At 37.7% G+C, this 13,234-nt stretch overlaps 1 protein-coding gene across 1 annotated transcript in view; it reads left to right on the top strand.

Moving 5' to 3' along the window:
- Positions 1-13,234, top strand: part of NELL2 (neural EGFL like 2) — a 252,389-nt gene that overhangs the window by 115,798 nt on the left and 123,357 nt on the right. The window contains exon 9 of the mRNA XM_075209076.1: positions 156-258. Within this exon, the coding sequence (XP_075065177.1) occupies positions 156-258 (103 nt within the window). The remainder of the gene's footprint in view (positions 1-155; positions 259-13,234) is intronic.

Below are 13,234 nucleotides of genomic sequence, written 5' to 3'. Positions count from 1 at the left end.
ATTGTGCAGTATCTACCTATTGAATATGGCCTGCAGGGACTCCTGTTATCAGCATGAGCCTGTTAATGTATTATATGACACATCATTTAAATGTTGATACTATTATTTTGTATGTCTACATGTTATTTAATCGTAATTTACTTTTATTTCCACAGAATGGAACGGTTCAGTGTGAAACGTTAATATGCACAGAACCAACTTGTCCCGCTTATTCTGCACCTGCATTTGTTCCTGGCAAATGTTGTAAAGAATGCCTACGTAAGTGTATTTCTATGCACAATGACATAACTGTCCTGAGCTGTATTTTATATATTATACAGTGATTATTGTGAGATTATTGCTGTTTTTTTAGTTTAGAAGCTACACACTTTTGTAAATCCCCTTCAAATTTGCAGCATTATATAGCAATAGAGTGACACAGGGAATCTCATATGAGTATTGTAATATTCCAATAATACAGCGTAAGACTGAGCAATATAATGTTGAATGCTATGCTACAACCTGGACGTGGCTCCCTACTATTGTGTCCAATATGCTACATTCTACACTCCACTTTTGTATCATACGGGACAATTTCTGCCATTATGTTACAGGTTGCTAAGTTGAAACTAATGTAGGGTATGTGAATGCTATAGGACTGTTTCACCAGATTTTGTATTGTGCTATGTACATGGTATGAACAGTATATTAACATACAGGGAAGCTAATCGAGTAAAAATGTTCTGTAAAATTATTGCTAACAATCAGATCCATACTGAATAGTTTGAGATTATAGATTGAAAGATTATTTAAAAATCCACATTCGGACATCCCCTGCCACTTGGAACCAGTAGTGTTCTTTAAATGTTTAGGCAGGGGTGTCTTTTACCCCAGTAACTCAACAATTACCTGCATTTGGCTCCCGATCCAGGGACACTTGCAGTTTGCAGAGTATAGTGCTGTCAGAAGGGAAAAAGATGTATGTTGTCGCACACTGTCCGGTGACTGGCAGCTGCTGACATCTTCCTACATCCCCCTAACCCCCCCCCCCCCTTCCCCCCCACCCCTCTACGGGTGTGCATACACATGCACGAATCACCCAATGTGGGGTGGGTGGGGGGATTATTAAAAGAAAAATGGAAAAATAAAAATAAATGAGTTGCTGGTTCAGGTGGAGGCCGGGACCCCCTAGGCATGCCAGGGCCTTGATAATCTGTACCCAAACCCCCCCTCTCTGTGCCCCTGCATACAATCTCTACACCTGTCCCAGCTGGTTGACTAGTAATGGTAGGTTCAATCTGTCCTGTCTGCCAATGCTCCCCTCTGACTGTTGCCTGATGATTACTCATGGCTCAGCTGGAAACTTGGTTAGTGAGTGTTCCAGTAGTGAGAAATGCCATAAAAAGATTAAGTGGGGGAGGTGACCAAATAGTTAGGCCTATCCAATAGTTGATAATCTCTGTGAGAACAGTATTTACATTTAGCTCCTTGCAGTGCTCAGCAGAATGAGATGTTTGCATAACTAGCTAATTACAGTATGCTTCAGAGTTAGATGTCAATCTTCCGGTGTTTCACCATGTTATCAATCTTGCTTGTGACAAATATGAGAAGCCACATAGAGAATATAATAGTGTGTTATGAACACATATAATTTTGCATCCTTGCTTATCTACATCATATTGCTGGTGCTCCAGTTCTTGTGGAAAACAGTTTTTATTGCTTTGCAGCAGTGTTATTTAAGATATCTAACACAGAGGCATGTACATTAAGACGTGCTGGCAATGAAACAAAAAGGCTTCTCTCACAAGCAAAGGAAATAAATTATTGACACTGCTGGTAGATTCTATTTTTAGCCTTTTTCAAAAATGAATGACGTACAACCCACTTCCTTGGAGAAAGCTTCTGGAAAAACAGAGCTGTTTCAATCTCATTTGTGATTTAGACCGTGATGATTTCTTCAAATATAAGAGGCAATGGTATGGGGTAGTTTAAGTAGTTAAAAAGTTATGACTATGTGTTTTGCTGAAGGCAAACGATTGCTGGTCTGGATACTACAAAACATGCTTTTACGGTGTGCAGCCACAGCATAGACCACCTCCACACAGCTTTAAATCTGAAGACACATGCTGCTATACAGCCCAAATAGCACCACACCATCCCAGGTGGCTCAGTAAAAGCCCCAGGAAGAAGTGTTTTAGCCTCAATAACATATCATTTTAAAAGTGATAACATATAGTCTTCTTAAATGACCAAAAAAATAGAAGCGTGTGCAAAAAGCATTTGAACTGAGCAATGTCCACACGTTTCATATGCAACCTTTATAAATAACTGCATACATGCCGTTTTTCTTTATTAAATAAGATGACAAATGTATGTACAAAGTCTACATAGGAAGAAAACATTAGAATTACTCAATGAAATAACTAACTTGAGATACAGCCAAAGTGGTGGAAAAGATTGACACGTTTATTAGTGCACTTTACATAATGACAGCAAATGTCTGATTGGTTGCTGACAGCACACATACATCCCTCTATTAAATAACCTCTCTGGTAGGTGGTTTTTCTGAAATTAATTCCAGTACTTCAATGTTATTTTAAATAATCATTTTACAGCTAGAAACTAAACCCTAGTTGATGTTTATGCTAAAATGTTCAATTGGAAATTGTAGATAAGCTACTAAATTATGTGACTGTTACTGTGGGACTTGCTTGGCTTTGGTGCTATGACATTTGTCCTTATTTGTTTTTTGTTCCTGTTTTTTCTGTTAGACATCTGAAACATAAACATTCTAGTACCAATCAGATATTTATTTCTACAATTCTTGCCATTTAATACAAACATTTGATTGTTTTACATATGAACCATGAAGGGTAAAATACATTGTTGAGTGGTAGCCTTCCTTTCCAATGCAGCTCTGTTAAAAAGAATCGCCTGCAGTTCAGACAACTGCAACTGCAGCATCTTTAGTGAGAGATTATACATATCAGGCCTACAGGTAGGTATAGTATGTGTATGTAGCAGCTGATTGGACATGAGGCATTACCAATCCAATCAGCTGCTGCATACAACAGGTACACCTGTCCCTGTGCTTGAATAGGAAGGGTAGGTTTAGTTTGTTCTATCTCTTCCAACGCTCCTCTGAGTGCCTGCTGTTAAATACAAGTAATAATGGGTGTCTCAGCAGTGGGGACTGCTTTAGAAAGAATACAATGAGAGAGGCCGGTCAAATGGCAGGCTGCTGCAGAAAGAGAGCATGGCGGATATACTTAGCTAAGTATAAAAACTCCACTCCCTGTGGGTACGGTCACACACTCTATAGCCATCTACGCAGATAATATGCTCTTATTTTTATTTGATGCTGATGCTTCTATGAATCACCTTCTCAGCATGGTTAATAATGATTTTTGTCAGTTTTCAGGTATATCGGTTAACTGGGATAAATCAAATATCTTTGTGCTAAATGGCATAATTCCCCCTGCAACTTCCCTACAATGGACTATGCATTTTAAATATCTGGAGGTGTTGATATCCCTCTCCTCTGCTTAATGTATTACTTTGAATCTTGATCCTATCACAGAATATTTTAAACTAAAATCACACACCTGGAAATTATTGTGACATACAGGATTAATTTGTATAAAATGATCATCCAACCCAAATTTCTTTATATTCTGCAACAGTCGCTTATATACCCCCTAATAGTGTTTTTCAGAATATCAACTGACTCATATCCTCATTTGTGTGTGTGTGAGGGGGGGGGGGGGGGGGGGGCACTCTGTAACTCAAACTCTATTACTTTGCAGCACAATTATCACATTTGATAGATTGGTTGAGGACAGCAAGTAATGCCATTTTAGTTGGTTTCCTTGGTGAGCAGGTGGGGCCTTCTTTGTCTCTGACTCCATTGCAGGTCCTATTGGTGGGTAAGCGTACTAGGTGGGTTGCCCCAAATAGACAAATCACTGAAGGTTTTGGTTTTGATTTTGGATCTGGATTTAATTAAAAATTGGGAAAAATAGGTAAAATAATGTCTTTGCAAGCTTCTTTGCTCCTATATTATTATTTATAGCATTAACATTAGTTTCTAGTCATTTCCAGTCTATTTTCTAATGATCCCTTCACAACGGTCTCATTTTTCACCAATGTTGCAGCGAGCTGTCTTAATGAAAGATTTTGTAATTTTGCCATCATTTCATTTGCTTTATCCGATTCAACTAAAAAAATAATAAACTGCATAGTGCTGATATCTCCCTTTCATTGCACCCAAACCTCCTTTGCATGTTCAGGCTTACTATCACTGTAATTGAATAAATAAATAAATATTCACTCGGACACCGAAGTTAATTTGGCAAAAGGTAAAAGTTTTTAATTAAACAAAAATGGTGACGGAGAGAGCAATGCGAGTTGGCTAACAACTAATACCAAAACTAAACAGGGGAAGGTCTTCACCTGTAGGAGCCACCTTTCCCGATGCACTCACAGGTACACGGATGCCCCCAGGACTTAACTCAACGTAATAAAAGCTTATGAGCAGGAACCAGTAGCATGGAGATAGGAGAAATGGGGCCAAGAGCACACCACCCCACCCCCATGTCCACTCAGGAGGCAGAAATAATTTAATTTAAAAATCTAGAATGTATCACAAGACTTGATTGTGATGGTTCCACCAGTGCTTTGGAACTTGTTCAGGTGATTTGGTAGCTTTTGTCTAAATAGCTGTTGTGATGGGGGAGGGGGGGGGGGGCTTCTTGGCTTGCCTTATTTTGTACACCCTTTTATTCTCTCAAGTCCATGGGCTAGATTTACTAAACTGCAGGTTTGTAAAAGTGGAGATGTTGCCTATAGCAACCAATCAGATTCTAGCTTTTATTTATTTAGTGCATTCTACAAAATGACAGCTATAATCTGATTGGTTGCTATAGGCAACATCTCCACTTTTTCAAACCCGCAGTTTAGTAAATATGCCCCCATGTGCCTTACCTTCAAATTTTATGTTTTCTAATTTGGTCACGCAGTAACATATGTATTATGTACTTTGGTTGCTGATTAAGTATTGAGAACATTTCTGTCTGCTGTTCTGCATAAAACTCCAAGCATCTGGCTCTGTATCATCATCATCATCATTTATTTATATAGCGCCAATATATTCCGTAGCGCTTTACAATTGATGACAAACAAAGTAAACTAATAAACAAACTGGGTAAAACAGACATAGAGGTGAGAAGACCCTGCTTGCAAGATTACAATCTATGGGACAATAGGAGTTTGACACATGAGGCTAAGGCTAAGTCTAGATTTTGCATTTTGGCCCAGCCAGGCTGCAAAGGTAAAAGTGACTCATAGGCTAAATGATCCTGTCACACAACAATGTTAGTCAGGGGGTAGTTGTCTTGTGTGAAATTGTGTAACAGGTGGTAATAGGACTATATATATTGTTTTCTAGATACCAATTTTTTTTTTTGAGGGTTTAGTTGGATAGTGTTTTTTTATGTTGTGTTTTCTTTTTTTTTGTTTTGGAAAATCTCAATAAAAATTGATCTGATTTAATAAAAAAACACCACTCCAGTATATTGATATGTAAAGAATAAGTTCTAATTTCAGCTTTCAAATATAAGGTTTTTGATGGTGATTTCACACAACAATTTTAAAATGCAAAAAAAAACAATCATTATACTTGAACTGTAAAATAAATACATTTTTAATCTATTTGTTATATTTACAATTGCAAAAATTACCAGAAAACCATTTTAAGTGTCAAAGGTGCCATTGCACTCAATTAAACATATTAACACTATTTGCTTACTGTAGTTAGTATACAATTATATATTACTGTTTGTTGTGCAAGTAAGTTAAAGGGCCTATTCAAACAAATGATTTAGTCACATAATACTTGGTCTTCATACCAACTAGTGTTAAATTACATGGGCTTACTAGTGTTTTTATTTCATGTAAATAGGTCTGGCTATGGAAGCCGTACAAAGTGCATCATATATTAAAATTCAGCAGGGAAATTTGATGTCTTGTTACCTCTTGTATGACATTTAAATTGTGTTTCAGAAAAAACGTAATTATCTTATTGTAAAACTTGTTGCCGCAGAGATATGAAGGTATTGAGAGGTGAAGCACAGTGAAGAGCTTTGAGGCTATGTGGTCATTCACTAGCATGGTTAGATTACTCCTGGGAATCCTTAGCTGCTTTTAGAAACTCTTCTTTACTCCTGTAAAAGTTAACAGATAACTTCATTACCCAGAGGCTTCAATATCCAAACTCCCAGGATGCATAGTAAGCCCCCTAAAAATCAATATAATTAACAGTAGTTTGTCCCAGAAGCGTTTGAGGTATGGCTTCATCACAGATACCCATAGACATCTGCAGTTCCAACAGCTGGTATGTTGAGCAGACTGCTTCCCTGGGTGAAAAAGGTACAGTTTTCCTCTCATTTCACCTTGCCTATCGTAAATCTCCTGAGTTTATAAGTGAGTGACAACAGAGAACATCTTAAACATTTCATGGAGCCTCTGTCATCTTGCAAGTCCATTGCCTCATCGCGTCATTACTGTGTAGGAGAATGAGATAAGCATTTTGGCTGACTATCTTCCCCATGCTCATTTCCTGCAGTTGCATATTTATGTCTATGGATTTAAATGGTCATCTAGTTACCTCTTTCTTTCATCAGGCGAGTTTGTGCCTATATTGTCAAGTTTAAAAGACGTTGAATGTTCAAGGTCCATGGCAGTCATTTTTAAATTTATCGAGTCTGTTTTTAAATATATATGGCGTAGAAATCACACTGGTCCTATATCACTATGTCACCTTCTAACACCAATAGTCTCAATTTTATAAAGCATATAATTACATTCTAAAAACCAGTGGATAACTGGACAGTAGACTACAAAATATAATACACAGAAAAGCTTCTAATAGCAAATGACATATATTAATACAAAGTCCAACAATGCAGACTGTGATCACACTTTAGTAAGTGTCTTGCAGCTGACTTTTTTGAGCACTTCTGTACATAAAACATTACAAATATTTTACATGTGTGGTGATGTTTCTTTGAAGACAATAGTCAAGTCATCCAGGGAACCTGTAACTGTTTTTTTTTCTATTTTATTAGCTTACTAAGACATGAAAGCAACATTAGTAAATTTACAGATTTGCTTCACCAGTAAGTTAATAATTAATTGTCTCCTAATAAGTCATTAATCTTTTAATAGTTAAGGTTGTAGCAGAAATTATACACGTTTATAAATTGTAAACTGGTTCAAATTAATCAAATTATACATTGCATTTGATTTAGGATCAAGAATAGCTAAATGTTTCAGAAGGGATTTATTTATTTAAATTTAAGGTCTACACATATTGATGTTAAATTGAAACGTTAACGTGTATGTAATGCAACATTAGAGTTAAACTGTGTATAATGGTATTTTAGCAGTACATGCAGTGGTAATTTTAATATGCAGTGGCTGGATACATTAAATCATGTGTTTTTGTTTTAACCTAGATAAAAGAAGAGAGGAGGCCCCAAGTAGTGTATAAAGAATATATTTCAAATGAAATAAGTGGTTTAAAAGCGTACATTAAAAGCATGATAACACTGCTTATATGCAGGGCCGGATTAACCATAGGGCTAACTGGGCTACAGCCCAGGGGCCTATGGCATCCAGGGGGCCCTTGAAAGTGCTCTGCAGCAGTATTGATCGGTCGGGGGTTGAGGCGCCCCCAGCCCGATCAGTGCTGCTGAGCACTTTCCCTGCAGTACTTCTCCGGCGCGCTCTAGTCTCCTTACTGAGGAGATCTCGTGAGTCTCACTCTCACGAGATCTCCTCAGTAAAGAGAGTGCAGCGCGCTGGAGAAGGAGGTAAGTGCCGGGGGGGGGGGGGGGGGGCGCGGGCAGCTCAGGCAGCTCCGATCACGGGGGGGGGGGGGGGGGTTGTTGGGGGGGCACGGGCAGCACCGATCACGGGGGGGGCCCTCACGAGGGAATGGAGGCCCCCATAGCCCAGGGGCCTCCATTCCCTTAATCCGGCCCTGCTTATATGATAAGACTATTGGTTGCTGGATGCTTACCCATACACTGGTTCCTGCATTGGTAGTCCCAGCTAGCAGGGAGAACAGGTGGTGGAACCAGGTCGCAGTCTGAGAATTATCCAAGCCACACATTGGGGGTATTCAATTGTTAGCGAGTTGGTTTTTTTCCCCGCCGTGTAAAAAACAAAACAAATCTCCCGCGGGTTTTTGACAGCAATAGCGACCGTTTTGTGTTAACACAGTGGGAAAACTCGTGCAATTCAATTGAAAAAAAAGGGAACGCTGCCCCTGCGCATTAAAAATTGTGTTTGCGAGATTTTAGGGTATTGAAGGGGATTTTTAACGTGGTCATGTATTACACAAAAAAAAGGTTTTGCATACATTTCAATACATTAGATTGCATTACACATTGATAATATCTACATTACAGTACTTTCTTTAGCATAATTTTTAATTAACTATTTTTTTACCATACAATCTATACCATGTCAAAACACATTATTACATTCATATTTGTACCAAAAACATACATAAATATAATTAGTGATTTTATTTATTTATTTTTATTTATTTTATTTCATTATTTGTTCACAAGAAAATCAACTTACTCAAGTTAGGCATTAGTAATAAACATAAGTTTAATTTTTTTTCCACATTTTTACATGATTTCAAATACTTTTCAGAGGTTTTTTATGTTTAAAACACCCCAAGGAAGTGCGAGATAAAACAGCATATTTTCCTGTTTTACCCGCCATGTTAAAAAACAATTGAATAGCTTTTAACTGTTTGAAAAAACGTAGCGTTTAAAATGGAATTGAATTGCGGGTAAAGTTAATCCGCTCAAAAATGATAAAAAAAACAGCGTTAAAATGACTTAACACAGTCAAAAAAACCTCACTGACAATTGAATACCCCCATTGATTCGTTTCTCCACTCAGAACTTCATCAGGCGGTTGTGGCTAGAGGTATATTTAGTTCCACAGTTATAATACCGATCACTGATGAAATCAAAGAGGGACAGAAACAGCAAATGAATTTACATCTAATACAATTGGTGATTTCACTTTATTTAAGTGTAAGATTTGCTTAATCATATAAAATATTAGTAAAAAGAATACAAATAGCACATGCTTAGTATATAACTAATGTCATATATTATATGACAGTCAGCAACATAAACACTTTCTAGTATAGATTTATTGACATATTAGTTTATAAAATAAACAATTATAAAACAAAAAACATAATTTATATATAGTGCTAGTCATGTTGTTACTAATGAATACAAATTTATGTTTACGGATAAGTTCATGGGGAAATACATGCATGATCTTTGATAAATAAATTAAAATAATCCATATGAGCTAAATAGTTCACATATTATTTTAATCACAACATACTATGATAAATAAGAAAAGCATATATAGAAAATGCATGTAATTTAATATAATGTGACCAATACATTGTCAGGTGCCGTCTCCGCGCTCCCCACAGGCGCCGGGGACGGACACCTTCTCTCTGCATTCCACGTCCTCTTGCCTAGCAGCAGAACGCTATCTCTGCTCACCTGTCTGCAGCCAGCATGTCTGACCGCCACAATCTCCCTAACCCAATCAGGAGGCACCTTAGGGTATATAAAGCAGCTTCTTGACACATGTCTAGTGCCAGAGTATTGGTTCTTCCAGCTCCAGCATTGTTGTTCCTGTGTTACTCCTGTGTATTGACTCCTTGGCTATAGTTTGACTTCTCTTCCGGATCATCCCTTGTTCTTCGCTGCCCGCACTGGTTTGACCCTTGGACTGTTCCTGACTACGATTTGCCTTCTCTCTGTTGTACTGCGCTCCTCTGGTTTTCGACTCGGCCTGTTTGACTACTCTCCATTCCCTGTGCTGGTAACTATCTGGGAGAACCGCGACCTGCGCATCACACGCAGCAAAGCCCAAACCTCCTTGCGGGGGTCCCTGGCGAACACCGGTGGTGCATTAGACTCCGCGCCTCTCAGTTTAGTTGCGCTAATACCAGTCAGTGATATTCCTAGTGAAAGTCGTGACATACATGCTATTAGGAGGCATATCTGTTGTGGCTCCATAAACCCTGGTGTAAAGATATATGCTGAAGAATGATTGAACAAATAAATAAAGTATCAATTCCCTAAAATAAGTAGCCCGACCACTGCTATAGCCTGGGCTGGTTACCGCTAAACAATAGGGACGACTGTCACGAACGACCAGCCTGTCCCAGATACAGCAATCTAAACAGCTGGCAGTGACTGGAGTCACCTTAGTCACTTAGCAATGAATACACCTTTTCTGCCATCACAAAGGATTTATTATGATGTCCTTACGTTCACCAAACCCACTTATTAATGTTTCACACTTAAATTACATACACATGTAGCATGAGCCTTCCTGGGCTTTGTAAGTTCACATAGAATCATGGAGAATACGATATATTACATTTATTTAATCTGAAAAATGTTTCCAAGGCTTAGTTACAAAAAATGAATAACAAGACATACAATATGTTGCACAAATGAGTTTCATAAAATAAAATAGGAAAGAAAACCAGAGTCAATACTTACTTAATTAAGACTTGGTGTGTGTGAGGGAACACATTTGAGAAATAGGGAACATTTCAGTCTTGCTAGACCCCCTCATGAAAATCCACACATTATTGTATAAGGCAGAAGAATTTAAACCCTTTTCCACATAGCTCGCACCCCCCACCCTTGGAGTTTCTCTGTTAATAAGGACAGATTAATCTCTCAAATGTCACAGGGCTTTCGAAGTGAGCTAGGGATGTCCTGAGTTCTGGAATGTTCATAGGACCTGAATTTTCACCTCTGCTTGTTCAGCTTGGCTGGTCAGGTCCACATCCTCTGCCTACCACAAAACTCCTCAGAGATGCTTATCTATCTCTGGATAATTTCAAAAGATTATTGACACTTGCATAGCCTCTAGCAAAGCACACGTTAGGATTACATTACAAGGTTACATACAATATATATTGTCATACATGAATTCAACAGAAAATAACAATCAGTCATTAGATATACTACCTAATTGTCAGAACGACTGTAGAATGGATTCCTTCTGCCATAATGTTATACCAGCCCCAGCTCTGGTGCTAGTTACTATTTTAGGATGGTGGAACACTTTTTTTTGTCCCTTTTTTATTCATTTTATTTTTAAAACAGCAGTCATTCTCATTAAGCTGATGATGAAGACTACTGTATGTTCACTCTCATAAAAAATATGTTGCTTAACTATTAAATTATTATGTTAAGATGCATACAAGTAAATATACACGTGTAATTTGATGCTTATGTTTACTTCAAAATTGCACGCTACTCTAAATAACGTGTATTGGGGTCCAGTGTTACATAAAGAAAGTGTGCGTTCATTTTTTGTAAGTGGTTGTTTGATGTTTTGGAGCACACTATGATTCTCTTTTATAATATTTTGCTGTAATATTTAACATCCATATTATATAAAAAATATACAACATAGTAAGAATTCAATTGTTAAGCAACAAAAACTAAATAAGCTCTTTATTTACTTATATTTTACAAGCAGTGTATTTTCAGGGGCTGCATCTTTTGCCTTAAGCCCTATCTGTTATAATTAGAGATGGGCGGGCTCGATTCCCCGAGAACCGAACCCACCCGAACTTTTGCTATCCGAGTACCGAGCCGAGTAGGCTGTGTGCCTTAACAGCCCGAGTGTAGTCGGTGATACACCAATTGGGGATGCCACTTTTGAATTAGAAGAGGATGAGGGGGAGATTTGTGTAGGCGACGAGGGCACTAATGATGATGTTGATGATTATGATGCAGACAGATATCAAATTGCCTTTCTCAATTTCTATTTATATTCTAGACTCTATAAATGCTGAATAGTTTACTATTTTACTCCTAGTGGAGAGGGGGTCTGATGCAGACAGATACCAAACTACCGTGGTCCATTTATTTTTACTTTCTAATTCCACAGTCTATGCAGGCTGCTTTTTTTCTATTCAACTACAAGTGGAGGGTGTAATATACACCCAAAGACGATGGCTGCATTGCCAATAGGCAAAGATGAAGAGGAAGACAACCAGGTTTGTGTGGAGAATTAAGGACGGCCTACCAGGGATAAAACTGTTTTCTTCCTAATTTATTAGCTTTAGAATTACCTTACTTATCCAAGAAACAGGTGGAGCACTAAATTAGGTTATTTTATGCACAAAAACATTAAACAAAATTGCAAAACAAAGCCAAACAAAACCAAAACACGAAGGTAATCCAGATCTAAAACCAAAACCAAAACACGGGGGTCAGTGACCATCTCTAGTTATAATAGATGAGGTGTGAGCGACTCTCACACAGAAATATGCTGGTCTGTGTTCCCACATCACTTAAGCTTTTTATATGTAAGCACTGAGTTATCCATTCCTTTTTTTATTAAATTAAAAAATGTATTGTTGGAACACATAAGGTATAGATTTACTCCTAATAAATAATTCTTATTTTTAATTTTTCATGATAGTGGAGCTTATTTAAACATGCAAAAAATAAATGTGAGGTGCTTATTCAGTGCTTACATGACATCATTACAAGTACTTTTGCACTATGCATCTGCTTTAGCAAGCACAGGTGTCAGCTTTGTGTGCATGCCTAATATTCAGCTGGACATTATGCATTGTTCTGCTTCGCCCAATGTTACATGGTAGTACATTTAGGTCCTGATGCCTTAGGAGCAAAGCAAAGAAAAGGAGCAAGTGTGCACAATGGCAAAACCATATTGCATTTGAGGGGAGGTAAATTTAAAAAGTGGGGACACATTTATAGTTTAAGTAGGGCATATCATAGATCAACTTTAATTTCAATGTAAATATAAAGCTATCTAGCATTTGTGTGCTGCATGAAAAAACAGCCAGTATTTTCCTTGTGTGCAAAAAAGAAATCAATTTGTACCCCTTGCATTGTAACATAGTTTGTCCAAGTGCAAATTTGCTCCCTTTATTTGCTAAGCTCCTAACTCAGCATCAAGCCCTTATTGTGCTGGATGCAATGGAAATGCACAAAAGAAAATAGCAGTTTGCTTGAGTCATATTTAGATGAGGAAAAGTGGGTTTGATTGTGATAAACATGGTAATACCAGAAAAAAAATATGTAGTTGTTATGGTTCTGTTCAAAACCAATTCCTTGATTACAGCCATGGAGCCAGACACACG

The sequence above is a fragment of the Mixophyes fleayi genome, chromosome 4 (assembly GCF_038048845.1).
Source record: "Mixophyes fleayi isolate aMixFle1 chromosome 4, aMixFle1.hap1, whole genome shotgun sequence".
NCBI lineage: Eukaryota > Metazoa > Chordata > Amphibia > Anura > Limnodynastidae > Mixophyes > Mixophyes fleayi.
The sequence above is the reverse complement of the archived record's forward strand: the minus strand, read 5'-3'. Positions and strand labels throughout refer to the sequence as shown.